The sequence below is a fragment of the Cyanistes caeruleus genome, chromosome 4, assembly GCF_971803275.1.
Source record: "Cyanistes caeruleus chromosome 4, bCyaCae1.hap1.1, whole genome shotgun sequence".
Lineage (NCBI taxonomy): Eukaryota > Metazoa > Chordata > Aves > Passeriformes > Paridae > Cyanistes > Cyanistes caeruleus.
In genome coordinates this window covers 34,429,053-34,446,356 of record NC_141704.1, presented here as the reverse complement: position 1 = coordinate 34,446,356, position 17,304 = coordinate 34,429,053, and the positions used below count along the sequence as shown (strand labels likewise).

The window sequence follows — 17,304 nt, the reverse complement described above, 5'->3', positions numbered from 1 at the left end:
ATATCTATTGTCTTTATGAAGCTGGAAATTTGCTTAAAAATTGGAACATGCAGAAAGGAGAGCACAGTACCACTGGACTTAAAACATTATCCATCATGTGTTGTTTCCCCAGAGTGTAAATAGTAGTTGTTCTAGCAAGGAAGCAAATAGCTAGTATTGAATACAGTGTGCTTTCCTGCATTTTTTTTATGGAAAATACATGCATAGTGATGACATGAAGAACAGCACAAAATGCTAAGAACTTTGAACAGACAAGACTATTAAAAGCTTCTCTCATAACAAATTTGAACAAAAAGGCCATTTTGGTTTTTGCATTTGAAGAAATACAGAGTTTGCCAGATCAGTTGCCACTATACAACTCTTTCCTATTGTCGCCGTGGACATTTTGACTTTTTAAGTGCCGAGACACTTTCAGTATACTTGTTTACTAGTATCTTTAGCCATGAACTAGTGTCAAATTAATAACATCATTTAAGGCTTTCATTTATGTAGTTCTGTGTGAACATGCAAGATGGATTCAGTTTGTGCAGTTGTGAATAAGAAGGAAAATAATTAAACTTGCCTCAAAGATACCTTGATTGTGATGCATACATTTGTCTTTCTGCTATAATACAGTTGAAAATAACAGAGTTGTAATGTATTTCAAGGAAGAATAATTTCCCTGATCTGAAAATAGCCTTTGACTTGATATCTTAGTTATATATATTTTCATTTGTAAAATTTCTTTGATGTTTCTTGGGGATTTATGGTTTTGTTTGTTTTCATCTTCTTCCTGTTCAGGCTAAAATTGCAAGATTGACAAAGCGGGTTGGAGCAGCCAAGGAGGACTTGAAGAAGAGACAGGAAGTAAGAACTAGATTCATTGGGGTCTGAGGTGTTTTTTTTTTTTTTCTGAGTTAGCCTAAACCTTGTTTGGGAAATACAGAAAATTTATATGCAGAAAGATGTGACTTGCTTATTCAATGGCATTGACAAAGCAGGTTTGTCTGGTTTGATTAAAGATGTCTTAACATCTATTACGTAATTCTGATTTTTACAGAAGCTGCTTTAGCCATTTTTAGTGGGAAAACACCTTAAACTGTACGTAACTGAATCTTAATTTACTTCAGTATGAGGAGTACAGTGTAAATAATAGAATCACTACTTTGATTCTGAGGGGAGAGAGTAGGAAGAAGAAAGAGAGGATACAGGAGAAGGGAGGCAGTGGGACCAAGGAGGAGATTTTAGGTAGCTGTAAAAATACATCAAATTCTCCTGTGATGTTGACTTCAGAAAATTAATGTCTCACACAGCAGTGGATGGATATGAAATAGAATGAAAGCATAAGTTTGCAAGCTGACTTAGTTATTTTGTTCTCTCTCATTCTGTGTAGAATGTGGCAAATGCACCTGTATCTCCAGGGAAAGCAGCCCCTGACACTGCAAACGTGAACAATGCCACATATCGGTAAGCAAAGCACATCACTGTGGGACCGTGTTAAAATTTACAGTAGGACACTTCAGATAATCTCTGTATTTCCTTTTTTTTTTTTTTTATTTAAAGTGTTCTTCGTTTTCCTTCATTGCTCTTCACTTGTAAACTTTTATTTGCTTTTACAGAATCATAAATTGATAGACTTGAACCCATTCTTGGTTAAATTTAGATATTATTTAACCTCAGTTTCAGTGCTAAAAAAATTATAGATAATAGTGGAAGTTTAATTTCAAGAACAGGAAAATTCTCATGGTGCAAGACAAGCTTGATGCAAGAACTTGAAAATTTATAAATAATTCCATACTTCATTTTATTAGGGAAATATGCAAAGTTAATTTGCCTGAGAGGCAAAAAATGGGTTTAGCAAAGAATCCCAAAGAAAAGAAGAGCTGTAAAATTAGGGATTTTTTTCACCATTGTATTGTTCATAAATACACCTTATATGGCTTACTGAGAGAAATGCCCACTCATTCCTTAGAAATGCTGGCACAGTGAGGCAAATGCTGGAGTCAAAGAGGAATGTAGGAGAGACCACACCAGCAACTTTTCAAGCTCCTGTGAATCCAGGTAAGAAACTCTATGGACTGTAAACACATTTCTTAAAAGTTTCATTGCTTTCCGTTTAAGAAGTAAGTAACTAAATAGAGAAAAACTAATTTCGCTCCTTTTTTCTGACATTAAAAAAATCATTATTTTAGTTCTCTAGCACATTCCCAGTTTATGTTTGCATAGTGTGCTTAACAGGTATGAGAAAAACATGTCTTGATCTGGCCAAGCAGAACTTGTGGCAAATTAGGTGCTTCAGGAGACTGCATGCTGGGTATGGCAGCAAAAACTGGCTGCCATGAACTGAAACATGTCTCAGACCCCTTATTTTACTTGATCATAATGGGATACTGATGATATCCTTCCCTCTACCTAATGACTATAGAAATTGAGTGGGAAACTAAACAACAGTTAAAAACCCCATTTCCTAAAGTAGTCATGATGAAAAATGGAATTTCTAGGTTAAAATTTTATAGGGAATATAGACTGAAACTCACCATTAATTTACTCATTATAGTCTCATTCTCCTTGGTTGTAAAAATAGTTTGTTTAATATTGAATGCTGAGTTGTTCCCACAGGGTTATCTTCTAGTTTGCATGTACTGGCTTTCAGTAGTGTATTTTGCTCCTGATTTTTAGAATTAATCCTGAAATTTTGTTGTATAAAAGTCAGTATCTTCTCTGACACATTAATACTTGATGTTGCTAGAACCTTCTGGATACAAGGTCCTACCTATACAAGTCAATTTAGTCATAACTGACATTGTTGTTCTTGTCCTGTGTTTTGTGAAGCACCAGTTGCTCTGCCATTTCTTTAACGGGTGTTTAAAATGCTGTATTATGTGTTTTCAGCAGTTAAATCTTGGTGACTTCTTCAAGCCTGTGTCATAATTCTTTGTATGTCTTTTTTCCTCACATTTCTTATAAACAGAAATGTAGTATTGAATGTATTTTAACTGTGCCATTGAATATCAGAATGTACAACAAAAAATAGTATTTAGAACTTTTATTGGCAAAAATAAGTAATTACATGCTACCTTTTTCATAGAATCATAGAAATGTTTGGTTGGAAGGGACATTTAAAGATCATCTAGTCCAACCCTGCCACCATGGGCCAGGACATCTTTCACAACATCAAGTTGTTCAAAGCTCTGTCCAGCCTGACGTTCAACACTTAAAATGAGAGGACGTTCACAGTCATTCTGGACAAGCAGTTCCAGTGACTCACTGCCCTCATCATGAATTGTTTCCATTTGTTGGGTTGCAGTGAAACTTCCCACTTCATTCAAGTGCTTAATTTTTTTTTATTTTTTTTTGTGTGTAGTGCCTGCTTCCAGTCTTGCTGCTTCTCCAGCAGTTGTCAGTGGACATCCTAAGCTTTCGACTCCAGTGTCCTCCACCAGCTCTTTGACAACAGCAGTGCTTCCCACAGCTAACACGGCTACAGTTGTAGGCACTAACCAAGTGCCCACTGGCAGCACTCAGTCAGTGTCTGTCTCACTGCAGTCTTTGCCCGTAATCCTGCATGTACCTGTGGCAGTGTCGTCCCAGACGCCGCTTCTGCAAAGCCACACAGGGACTTTGGTCTCTAACCAGCAGTCAGGCAACGTTGAATTTATATCTGTACAAAACTCATCTACAGTTGGTAGCCTTACCAAAACTACAGTGTCTTTGGCATCAACTAATACAACTAAACCAAATAACATCCCACATGTGCCCAGTCCTGGTATTCAAAGGAACCCTACACCCAGTGCTGGGTCAATAGGCACAACATTGGCAGTACAGGCTGTTCCTACTACTCATCCTGTTGCCCAGACCACAAGGACTTCTTTGCCCACAGTGGGTGCTCCAGGACTTTATAATGCAGCCACCAGTCGACCGCCGCTGCAGATGAAGATTCCTCTCACTGCATTTAATAGTACAGCTCCTACTGAGCCTCCCACCATTGCAGCACCCAAGATTGGTAAGTTATGCTTGAATGTTGACACTGGCAGAGGAAGATAGTGGTCAGCAGGAAACATAAAACCACACTGTGTGGAAAATTGTTTCTTGATGTGTTTCACAGAGATGGTTCTTCTAGCTGCATTTCTGTTGAAATTTTCAAGATCAAAATAATGTCTCTGCCAGATCTGTTTCAGACATTGTTGAAAATAAACTCCCCTTAAGAGGGAGTCAGCAGTGTCGCTTTGTAAGATTTGTTTTATTTGGAATTTGACTTACATAATTCCTAGTGTGAAGTCAGAATCCTATTCTATCATTAAGAACTTGGTATTTAATTTTAATAAAACCTCTCAGAATTATTTGAACTACCTTTCTAAGCACAGACATACTGAAAGGAAAGTATAATTATAACTTAATTTTCACTTAGAAGTAAACATAATGGGAGAAAAAACCCAACTGAATACAAACCTAGTTCCAAAGGAATACACTTAAAATATTTAAATATTAAAGTCTCTAAACACAATAAATGTTCAAATAACAATAATTGGATTAATTAGTTTAAAATACTTTTTCTCAGTCTTTGGTCCTGCCTTGATGGTTGTCTGCACTTCTGATTTTACATACCTTGATTTTTTGATTGTTTTTTTTTTATAAGAGATCTTCAAGATTTTAAGTGAGTTGGAGTTACAGCAAGTGCCTCATAGGCACAGTATAATGTTAGAAGGAGCTCAAGCAGAGCTTGACATCAGAACTAGTTTAATTTCATTATCCTGTATCTAGCTTATCTGTGCTAAAATATGTGCTCCATAGAGCTAGACATTTGTTTTATATTGACTCTTAGCTCTAAAGCAAATAGAAGTGATTTAAGACAACATAATAAGGTTTGTGACTGATGAGATACAGTGACAAAAGGAGGACCTATGTGTCCAAAGAATGTCTCATTTTCTGCAGTTTCCATGGACTTACTTTATACCCTAGTAGTTTTCTAACCAGAATTGAAACACCAATTTGGGCCAGCACTGTTGCTGATAAGCTCTCATTAAAATGAAGAGGAATGAGAACAGAATTTGAATTTATATATTTACATCAACATATTAAAGGAACTTCTTAAATTGCTAGTTTGATGTTTGGCTGAGCTACTAAAGGTACTCAGTCTCCCTGTCTCAGTTGTGTATTTTACAGTCTGTTTAACCATCCTTTTTTCAGTCAGGTCTCCTTTGTATGGAAATATTTAATAATTTTATTTTCAGTTGAATAGCTTATCAGTATGAATACAGAGGGAGAAGAGCTCGGAGTTATACTTTGTTCTCAGGCAAGGAAATTGCTCATAAAATGCTTTTAATATACTGTCAAACTTACAAGGAAAGGAACATACTAATCAAACTTGAATACTTCTAATTGCAAACTGAGGCTAAATGTAAAATATATCACATATTGAATGTTTAGTGTCAAACAGTTTTGAATATTGCCTTCAAATATGGCTAGTGGGTAGCAATAATTAGTACTGATTAGATATTGCAAATGAATAATTTCTTGACCCCTCAGAAAACCAGACCAGCAGGCCACCAACAGATACTTCGGCAAACAAGCGACCTGCTGAGGGAACAACACAGGTAAGCTTTTTATTATTTCTATATAAAATTCTAAAGTTACAATCCACAGGAGTTTTTCTTTACCTTTACTGACTATAATGAAACAAATTTAGTTTCTTTTGTGCAATCCTTTCTAGTTTCTCTCAGTTTATATTTTTCTTCTGATTCACTGTTGCTTGCAGCATGAGCTTCTGATAATTTTTTCAGAAGGTTTGTGATGGGATTTTGTAGGTACAAGTTGGTAAATCAGGAGCAGACTAAAAATTGTCTGCTAAAACAGACTGCCCAATCCTTTCCTTGTCTGAATGGCTTGAACTTATAGCTACAAATGTTTTATAAATTATTGCAATGTTCTCATTCCCACACTAATCCAGAAGTTAGAATTGGAATTGTAATGTTTGATTTCCATATATCATGGGAGGAAAAAAAAAAGGAAAATAAACCTTCCTCAGGAATAGCTATTTCATGGTAAAGGATAACTTGCAATACTTCTGGATTCCTTGTCTAAAATTTGTTGAACTTGCTTTGAAATTTAAAGTTTGAAATTAAGCTATTTAAAATTCTTCATAAATAATTTTCTTTCTGTCTATAGATGTTTCATAAAGTACCTCATACTTAACTACTGCTGTTAACCAGAAGTCATTTTATTAAGGGGAGTAAAATTAATTTCTTCTAGACAACATTTCCAAATTCATTAGCATCTCAAGGTACAGTTAATCTAAATTATATTTCAAAGCAAGAAGAAAATATACTGGACAATATTCTGGTTTTCATTTGCTGAAAGTAGTCTGGCAAAGGTACCCAGTATTTTAGAGTATAAACTATGCCTCACTTTATTTTTCTATTAAGACATTTCATAAAGAAAGGTTGTTTGGAACTCTATTTTTCAAAGATACCTGTGGATTATAGCTATTAAAAACCCTTGTCAGTACTTGATAGGTAGGAAATCCAGTACCATAATGGATGACAGTCGTACAGTGTTAAGGTTTAATTTTCAGTATAAAACACATTATGTCGGAAGCTAGAGCCTGAAACCTGGGAGAAAACTTGGAAAAACAGATTGTGTATGATAATGGTATTTAGCAGTGGAAGATGAGCTAGGATGAGGGAAATAAAAGACATAAGATGTTTTTGGGTTTTCAGTCTTCTGTTGTGTAGTGTATGTTCTAGGTTTGCTTTCTGTGAAATCAGTTAAAGCATGTGTAATGCCATGGTTAAAAAAGAAGGACCTGATGCATTTTAATTGGATAGTGATGTATGGAATTGACATGCCATTCATTTGAAAAATCCAGCTAATGCCACCTGCTTTTTGTTACGTAAAATCCAAAATATTATGTATTACTCCACACTCGCAGCTCTCAGATCAAAAAGTAGTTCGCTGTGTACCGTATACCTGTGGCATATTTGATGGTACAACTTTGATCAATTGTTTCGAAAAGCAGTTGAAACAGGAAGAGACCTCATCAGAAAATAAAGAAGCAGTAGAAGCAGCACAGATGAATTTTAACTTCCCTGAGGATGTCCTCTTTGGCTTGGAGGAAGAGGAAGAGGATGCTAAGAGCATCAAAAACACCCACAAGCAGACTGGCTGGGCAGCTAACCTATTAAAACAGTGGCTGGCCAAAAATGGCAAGGATCCTAGCTTTGAATTGGTCCCAGTAAGTGAACTCAATGATATCTTAAGAGAATTTTATTACACAATAAGAAATCATGATGGAAATACCTACAGTGTGGCAAGCTACAAGTCAATGCGTGCTGGCTTAAACCGGCATCTCAAAATGCCACCTTATAATCGTCAGATTTGCTTAATGAAGGACAAAGAGTTTGCCAGTGCAAACATGGTCTTTATGAGTGTGCTGAGGATGCTGCGCCTGCAGGGAAAGGATGAGACTCACCACCATCCTCCTATAGCTGCCGAGGACTTGCGTAAGATTAAGCAGTCTGGTGTGCTGGGTTTGCACAGTCCCCTGGCACTCGTCAACAAGGTGTGGTTTGATTTGCAGTTGCATTTTGCCAAGCGAGGGAGGGAAATTCTAAGAGATCTGGCTCCGGATGCATTTGTTGTTGAGAAGGACAAGAACGGGCGTCGATACGCTATGTTTAGATACCCTGGCAAAGGCAAAAACGGAGAAGATCCTCATAAAATGGGTAAAATGTATGATATGCCTGGGGACCCAAACTGTCCTGTTTTTTCCTTGGAACTTTATTTGTCCAAGTTGCCTCCAGAGCCCCCTGCCTTTTACCTGCACCCTCTAAAGCTAACATCAGAGCAAATGCAAGAACAGCCTGTCTGGTACAAAAGAGAACCAATGGGTGTGAACTACCTGGGTACCATGATGCCCAGGATCAGTGTGGCAGCCAGGCTCTCCCAGCGGTACACCAATCATTCTCTCCGAACTACCACCATCCAGCTACTCTGTGAAGCAGGACTGGGGCCTAGGGAAATAATGGCAGTGACAGGCCATCGCTCTGAGTCTGCTATTAGGCACTACTGGGGATCTGCAGAGGTTCGCTACAGGGCCTGGTCAGATATAATGGAAAATAATGCCCCCAATTATCGATATCGCAAGATCCCAAATGAAGCAATACAAGAATCAGTATCTGGTGCATCCACATCTTCTGTAAAACATATTGTTCTAGAACAAAACAAAACTTTATTCCCTACAAAATCTGTCGTGCCACCTGGCACTAACTCTGTGGCTTTAGTCCCTGAGGGACACCCAGCTCTGAATTGCAAAAGCCCGATGCTGTTGAACCACAGTTCGTCCAAGGTGTTTCTCCCCAAGAGCATGACCAGTTGGAACCTAATTGCCAGTCCCCTTCAAGGCTGTTGTAGCAAACCTGTCATTAGAAAGCATGTGATGAAACAAGAACCAATGACTTGATGCTTCTCTAATACAACTGATTCCAGACTTACTGCTAAAATGGAAATATTATCAGGTTTGGTTTTTTAACTTGGTCTACTGAGGAAATTTCTTACGGTCTAGTTCAGCAAGTGTTCACACTCAAGAAGTGAGCTATGGAGCAGAAATTTAAACAGAGCAGGGCTTGGAGTTTGTATGACTTTTTGTGGCAGCTGGGACTCTTCCAAGTGGCTGAGCAGAGCTATTTAAAAAACATTAAAGGGAGATACTGATTTCCACTTAGCTGAAGATACACTTTCTTCACTAAGAGTGTGGCTTTTATATTTTGTGAAGAGTGTTATTTATCATACCATTTTGTGCCTGCTGGCACTAATGTAGCATCTTACAAATCAAGTACTTGATTACTGGGGAGCACCAGGAAAGCAGAAGCTGAATGAAATAGACAGAGATACACCACAGATATGTACATACGCATGAAAACACCTGGAACTGCTTAACCACTGTCACCCTCTGTTTAAATTGTTATCAAACCTTCCAGAGGACTGTGCCTTTATTTTCTTTGTTTTTTAAGTCTTTTTCTAAATTGATTTTCTCTGTGAGCTGCAGATTTGCATTACAGGTCTTTCCTTTTCCTATTGAATATTTTTGGCTTAAGATTCCAGTCATTCTGTTCTCTGAGGGCATTGTTGATATGTGTGGTATTAAAATTGGGATCTGTTTGGCTGTGCATGAAATGGGGAAAACATCCTCAAAAGAGCTGAAAACAATTTCTTGCTTAGATCCCAGGTAATTAGTGCTTGTGTTGTCTCTGTGCCTAACTTATGAGAGGGTGGTTTGTTTTTTTTTTTTTTTAATTTCCTCTCACCAGCCCCCTTCATTACATGTCACATCATCTTTACACTCTAGTCTTCGTCAGTATATATAATTCCCAAGAAATGCATCTTGTTCTTCCCCACTGAACCCTGTCCAAATATTGTTTTTGGTTTTATCTTCTTCACATTAGTACTGGTCCTGTTATTATCTTTTCCATAGATTTTTACAGGTGAGAAATTGTCAGCATAGTGGATGTGAATAATTTTCACCATGGATTCTGACAAGAGATCTTCCTGTAAATAAAAATAGAAAATTTGATATAAAATCACAGATTATAGTTGGTCCACTTTGGAATAAGACTTAAGTGTAGCATTTAAAACTGTTTTCCATTATATTAACAATGAAATAGAAATTGCTTTGTCCTTTTCAAATGTGTGTACGCATATGCACTTCATATTCACAATTTATCACACCGAGGACCTCACAAGTGTTGCTGTTGCTCAACAGTGGACAAAATAGAGAAAAATCACAGCTGAAATGACAAATTGACCATGATAAACTCTTAATTGTGTGGAGAACTTCCTTGCTGGGATAGGCTTTCAAATTTTGAATGAGATTTATCACTCTGTTATAGGGTATAGTCTATACCTATAGACTATACCCTATAGTCTAGACACTGCTATAGTCTGTACAGAGGACTTGATGCCTGAATTTTGGAGTTTTTATCCTGGCTGATACTATTTACCTTTGTGGCCTTGTGTAGGTTATTCATACTTACTGCATCAATTTTCCAAAGTGTAAGACCAACACAGTGCTCCATTTTTGAATTGGTCATGATAAAGGTTAAAATGTTTCAAAAGTTCTTTAGTGATCTTAAACTCATCTATGATTGAGATAGTTGATCAGATGTAATTGTTAATATAAAAATTACTTCTGCACAGTCCTACTTCCTTAGTAGGAGCAGTTAATTCATTACATCAATGGGTAAAGGAAAGAAAGCATGAATAATTTTGACAAGCCTAAAGTAAATCAGTTAGAGATGGTAGAGAAAGTGATCCTTTCTAACGGTGAGAAGAAAAAGTGAAAAGAAACAAAGAACAAATATTTCTCAAAGTACACAAGAACTGTGCAGTAATTTATTCTAGGATATTTTAGGGTAGCATAGATTTCCTAATTTTAGGGACTCATAGAATTAATAACTCAGTAAAACTGGCAAAATTAATTTCTAAATTTAATCTAAACTTTCACCAGAATGGGTATGTATTACTGTCCCCGCCAAAAGGAATGTTCCTGTCTTTGTCTCAGGAAGTTGCTTCTTCCAGCATATTGGCATTGAATGTCTGCCCTCCAGGAACAAGAAAAGTATGTTGCCAGAAGATGATTCTGTGTTCCCCCTTGCTGCATACTGTGGTCATGCAGACCACACGTCCTGCTCTGGTTCTAAGTGTGTCTAGGTGACTTAGTGCAACAGCAAATTGCTGATGGCTTTGTTCTTTAACATTAATCTAGTTGGTGATTAAAATAGAAGAAGGGGCTCTCTTGACCAGTCTTGGCATGTCTCATTCTTTTTGATTATCATTTGGCTTCTAACTTGACTTCTGTTCTGTTGGCTTGTAATTGTGTATTTTTGGATTCTCATTTGTTAAATTCTAATTCTGTTGGCACAAACTATACAATGTCCTCTTACTGCCTTCAGTTTGAACCTGATACTTCAAAGCTACTGACTGCAGTATTACTACCTTCTGGGTATTTGTATGGGAGAATTTTTTTTTAAAAAGAAAGTATTCCTCGTTTGGGCTGGAAGTATTATTATCACAAGATCTGGGATCATTATTTACTAAGCTTTCTGGTAAATTTGAATTATTTCTAATTAGTAGAACATCTTTCTAACCTTACAGGACTGAAAAAATCTCTCCTGTTTCCCCTCCCACCTAATGTGTTAAATGAATCTTTCCTACATGTATTTTATTTCTAGAAAAACAGAAGTAAACAAAAAACTTTTTTTGCAGCTTCTGTGAAGTCAGTTTTGGCTGTGAGTACGGCGATATGGGGAGCAGAGAGTCAAGTTTCAAGTCAGTGCTGTTCATGGCAGTACAGGTTATGCTGTGTGAACATAATGAATTCTGTCAAAATGAATTGTACTCCTCAGCTGCGGTATCAGCAGAGAACCTCTAACAGCAGGATAACAGTTTTGGGGGTTTTCCCCATTATTTTTCCATTTTCACTGTTTGGTGAAACCAGCAGGTTAAGAATAGCTTGTTTGTCTAAACTTAGATTTACACTTTGGCTGCAAATTCAATGAAAAACTGCCAGTCATTTAAAATTCACTTTAAAAATCCAAATATGACAAATATGCTTTGAAAAAAATTAATCTCCTATGATTCTTGAATTTTCTAATTAAATCTTCTCCTAAAATAAGACTGTTTCATTTCAGTTGCAAAAAAATCCCTAAAAAGCAAACCCAACCAAATAAAAACCCCTCACCAGAAAACACTAAAACCAAACATATGCATGAAACCAAAAAACAACAAAATCCCAAACAAACAAAAATAAACAACCCAGCACTTAGTCTAAGTCAGTTAATACTGACTGCTATATTATTGATTAAAATCCATTTTCTTTGATGGATATGACCTGAAAACAGTGGAGAATGTCTGACTGGCTCTTATATAATGCTTTCATAAATTTAGTTTTGTATCTCATTTTCATGATTCAGCTTTGATACTAGTGTTGTGAATATAAAACTTTTTTTTCCCTGTCTTTTCCTGCTATGTTTGGAAATCTCAGCTGTTACTTTAAGGGGTGCTCTAATTACTTTGTTTTTATGAAGTTGGCATGGTATCTTAAAGTATGTTACATTTTCTTTGCTTATGTGCACCTTGTGTTACATGTACCATGTGAAGAGCTCCACTGTGCAAAGTGTCACATACCTGAAGGCATTGGAAGGATGCTTTGAAATGGAATTTGTTCTTGGGTTTGTTGTGGTTTTGCTCTAGTACCTCTAGTTAATCTTGAACTGAACAGCGTTTCAGTAGTTGCTGCTTAGGTCAGTATAGTCAAAGTTATCAGTATGCAGCTTGGACATACGATTTTGCTGTATGACTGTTTCTTCTTTTCAGCCTTTCTCTCTGCTTCTTGCTCCGAAAGGAATGGCTGCAGGGATGTGGAAGGGGACATCTTAGTAATTGTGTTAGTCTTTCATCTTTGGGATTTTTTCTTTATACACAGAAATTTAAGGGTTGTTATTCAGTCCCAGTAATTTTACCAATGGCCATTCCAGTGCCTTGGGTCCTTGAGCTGCATTTCTGAAGACATTACAAGCACTTAACTGTGTTGGAGCAAATGTTACTGTTACAGAGGCAAAGGCGCTTTTAAATATATAGCAAATCTTTAGAATGGTTTTAAAGTATTTTAGTACAAATCCCAGTTATAGATACAGGATTTATTTATGTAATATATAAATACAGCTATGGTACACTCAGAGAATCTATGATAGCAGTTTTATTACACTGTAAAATAAAGTAGCAGTGAACAAATCTTAACAGGGTTTGATGTGTTGAAAATGTCTGGCATAAGTCCATCTTCAAGAATGTTTGCATTTTATTTATTAAAACACCAGGTCAGGTGAACAGTTTTTGGGTTTTTTTCCTGTTCCCTCCTTCATGCACCTTATCCTCTTAAGGAGTAAATTTCACTTTACAGCTACTATTAGTTTATTAAATAAAAGTCCACCAGTGTTCAATCCATTTCCCATTGTTTCCAATGTCCCTTGATTTATTTGGTTGAGCTACAGTTTAAGCTTTTTTGCTGACAGTTGGAAATTCATCTGGTAAGACATTAATAAATTTATATCTCATATCTCTTTATTCTGTAATGTGTAACAAACTTTGAATGTCTCTTGGGAAATAATGTGAGCAAAGTGGATATGTCAGCTTACAGTTCATAAGTAGCTGTTAATTCTATGTTGTTGAAGCATTATTGCTGAATATGTTTCCTTGCATTTCACAGTTTTGTCATTCAAAATAAACATATATGGTTATATATGTAAAATGGGCTGCTTGACTTTTGTCTCTGACCCTGGGGTTATGTTTGGGCTGTTTAAAATGCTACTAGCTCTCATCTGTGAGGTGGAACCTTTGCCTGAGACTAATTAGAAAATTAAATTAGGAAGTTGTTAGCAGGACATCATGTAGCTGAATTGGATGGCTTTTTTAAGTAACACAGTTAAAGTGAATCCACTTTTAGAGTGATTGTCATTCCCTGTGACTGTATCTGTGTTACTTAAACTACCCCCAACTACTGAGAGCAGCTTTTAATGAGCAAATATACTTGCATATTGTAGGTTCAAATTTGTCATTTCAGGCCAAAAATTTGGGAGAGATATTAAAACAATCTCACTGATTATGCCATTGCTCCAGATATGGATAACAGCTTTTAAAAGCTGCACTAAACTAATCTGAAAAGTATTATAAATAAATTTCCTGTTCAATAAGATGGCCATCTCACGTGATTCTGTTGGGAAACTGTCAGTGAGTCTTGGGGAAATCGGGTAGATGTTTCACTTTCAAAGAGTAAGAACCAGTAAAGAGACGTGTGTGCACACGCATGTATGTTTGTGTTTATTATATATCCTTTTAACTCTCTGGTAAAGGAAAAAGAGAATCACAGCTGTAGAAAATCACTTCTAGTATTGTGTCAGGTGTTTTTTTGTAATGAGGACTAGGATTACTACCATCTAAAACCAGCTAATCTGGCAAACAGTCTCTTGTTTGTGTTCTTGTTAATAGGGGTAGCCAAGCCAATATCTGCTCTTTGCATTAAAGAAAGGAGTGGGTATATAATACTTAGGGGTTACTATTACTGATTGTTAATTTTTTCCATGCTTGCATTGTTCTTGTTCTGTAGGAAGTGTTGCACAGTACTGGGTAAGGGAATGCAGAAATCATGTGAATGCAACACATGAAGTGTCTGTTAAGTGATTTTGAGTAGTACGCAAATTTGCAACCACACACTAGCAAAACATCTATTGCAGCACTGCAATTTTGTGTAAACTTTGATCTCAGTAAACTGCTTCCTTTATTACATTATCATTTTCCTTTTTTATCTTGGTAAGAGATGGCAAATATATTTGATACCTGGTTGATTTTCATGACATCTTTGCAAGGCTGGAATAACTACTTGAATTTTGTGGGAGCTACTGCATTGGAAAAAATGGTTGAGGAGTGATAAATCTGACAATAAAACAGTCTGTGACTGAAATATGCTCAAAAATGTATAAAAAAAGTAGTTTTCACAACTTAAACTGTTAAACTGCTTAAACTGTGCTTGAAATCTGTAATTTTGTATACAGATGACTTAAAATGAAATAGTGACCTTATAATTATGCATACAAACACAGTATTGCCACCCTCTCTACACGTATCCCATTCCCAAGACATATTTTTAACATCACTCCCCATAATTTAAGATCGATTTTGCTATTATATAATGCCTTAGTGCATCATGTATTATTGTGGTGGTGTGATGCTTCATGAATTGTCTGGTTACAACCTCCAGATTTTTTTCTAGTTTGTTATAGTAGAAACTATTAATAAAATTGTCTGCACTGTGATAGTGTGCCACACATAATCTTCAGAATTTTGATCTTTACTACCCTGAAATTATTTTTTTGTTTTGCAATGTATTTTTTTTCATTGTTGCATTTTTTTTTCCCTTAATTTTTCACTTCCACATACTGAAATGTTCCTTTATGAAAAGCAGGTGGCATTACAATCAATAACCTTGTTATCTCTTTGTGATGAACTGAACTATGGCGTTATATAATACCAAAATATTTTAAATCACGTATATCATATGTGAATAGAGAAGTGCATATTCAGAACTTTCTTCAAAATACCAATTTGTAGCTTTTGGTTTTTCATTTGGTACAATACATGTTGTTGAGCTGTTCCATTTGAGCTTTAGAGGTCTCTTTCCCTGTTTTCTACAGTAGTTTGCTATTGGCATATATGTGCTATGGTGTTTTAACTTTTTCTGTGTTAAATTTCACAATTACAGTTATGGTGGGAGATAACTTATTTTCTCAATATAATGCCTACCAATATGTGCTTTGGTCTTTAAATTGTCTCCTTTCTTACTTTTGTTTTCCTTGGAATAGAAAAAAGTTGTGTGGATGGGTGTCTGTAAAAAAAGCTTTTTCTTTTCGAAATTGCAAATTATGAATCAATAGGAATCTAATTTGCAGCAGTAATTATCTGAAAAAGTTGCTGGATAATTACTAAGGCTAAGGTAATATTCTTTCTCCCACTCCAGTATATTTTACAACACTCTAAAATATTAGTCTCTGCAAGTGGAAAAACATATATAATGCTACTAGCCTGTCTCAACATCCCTACTTTTCTAGAGGCAGATGAGGAAACTGCTTCAGAAGCACTTGAACACCAGAGACAGTCTTTCATTTGGTTGTGAGGCTGATGCCCTTCTGATTCCTCTTTATTAATATACTGCTTGCTGGTATGTAGGTTAATTATTTGATATTGCAGTCAATGACATATGGGATATTAGACAGTCTTCCAACAGAAGTTTCTAATTATAAAGCATTTGCATTGGTTTTGTTGCAAATCTTAATTGTAACATCAAGTTTGGGTGACCCTGCATTTATCCATTTTTGACACGTTCCGTGATTTTTATTACCTCTAAGGACCCCTTTTCTATTATATTTTCTGTTTAAGTTTCTTTAATATCCATACGACATTGGCTTGAGAAAGTCAATATATAATTATTTATATAAATAATATATATATCTATAAATATATATTATATATATTATATAATATATTGATATAATAATATATCAATATATAAATATTTCTTTCTCAAGGAAAACTGTCTTCTTGTTGCTTTTTCCTAGCAATTATCCCCCATAAGTATATCTTACTTGTCAGTCCATCTATTTCTCGGTACTTTCTTAAAAGGTACTTAAAAGGACTTCAGTGGCTGGGATTGGAAGAAAGCAGGTATTATGTTCTTGTCTATGCATATGCAGTAGAAAATGCATGAAATTGTGAGCATAGGTAATTTTTACTGATTCTCCATAGAAAAACCTGAGTTGAAGAGCAATTACTAAAATATGAACAGAGATTTTGCGTAACTAATTAAAATAAAGTCTTGTTTTTAGTAGTTTTCATGGTCAAGAAAATCTGAAGGTGTTACTTTTAAGCAAAAGCTTTGCAGTTAGTAGAACACTTAGAAATACCAATTTCTAATGTGAAGTAGGAAAAAAAATGAAAAAAATTTGAATAGCTGCATTCATTTGACGCATACTTTTCATTGTTTTAATTTCCATATGCACTATAAAGCAGTTTTCATGTAAATGATGAAAAGGACTTGACAGGTTTCACTCAGATACTTGAAAGGGACGAGCATTTACGCTTTCAGTTTTACCCTTTCTTCTAAGGTCTTTCAGTTGCTGCTTTCACAAGTTCTGTGTTTGTCATTAAAATACTTTTCCTTCACACTTGCCAAGTTAGATGCTTGCATCTGACACACAAACAGATCCTTTCATGTTGGTAATTGCAGTAGGTGTGGACATGACTGTGCAGGCTAAAGCAGCTGGGGTAGAGGGGCTGCAAGGTTTTCTTAAAGAACACACCTTTCAAAACAGATCAAGATTGTAAATGTGAAGGGCCTTCTCAGTGGGCTGTTTCAGGAAAAATGCACAACACTGGGAATAATGAAGTAACTTTGCAGTACAATTACCCCATCCTTCCATATTTGTGGTAGTGCAGGCTCAGTTGCTCCATGACTTGTTATTTTCTTTTTCCCTACTACCTTTCTTCTTCCTCCTGCTTCCTTTTTCACCTTTATTTCTGCTCTCAGTCATACCTTGCAGCACTCTCCCCGCCCCAGTTCACCTTTTGTTTTGCCAAGTTACACGTGTTGTCTTTGGCTGGATCCACATTAGATTTTGGTATGAAATGTTCAGTTACAGGACACATTGCTTTTATGCAAAACATTTTAATTGCAATTTGAAGTGCATTTACCAGCTGAAGACTATATAAATATGTGGCCATATT

At 36.0% G+C, this 17,304-nt stretch overlaps 1 protein-coding gene across 50 annotated transcripts in view; it reads left to right on the top strand.

Annotated features, from left to right (window-relative positions):
• ATF7IP (activating transcription factor 7 interacting protein) overlaps positions 1 to 17,304 on the top strand; it is an 80,823-nt gene that overhangs the window by 46,186 nt on the left and 17,333 nt on the right. For 36 of the 50 annotated variants that reach the window (XM_086887613.1, XM_086887598.1, XM_086887614.1 and 33 more), the window contains 5 exons: positions 781 to 846; positions 1,373 to 1,446; positions 1,952 to 2,040; positions 3,344 to 3,982; positions 5,506 to 5,573. In XM_086887613.1, coding sequence (XP_086743739.1) covers positions 781 to 846; positions 1,373 to 1,446; positions 1,952 to 2,040; positions 3,344 to 3,982; positions 5,506 to 5,573 — 936 coding nt within the window. Of the gene's footprint in view, positions 1 to 780; positions 847 to 1,372; positions 1,447 to 1,951; positions 2,041 to 3,343; positions 3,983 to 5,505; positions 5,574 to 6,991; positions 13,280 to 17,304 lie in introns of those variants that run through there. The other 14 variants (XM_086887577.1, XM_086887578.1, XM_086887572.1 and 11 more) reach the window with 2 other exon arrangements.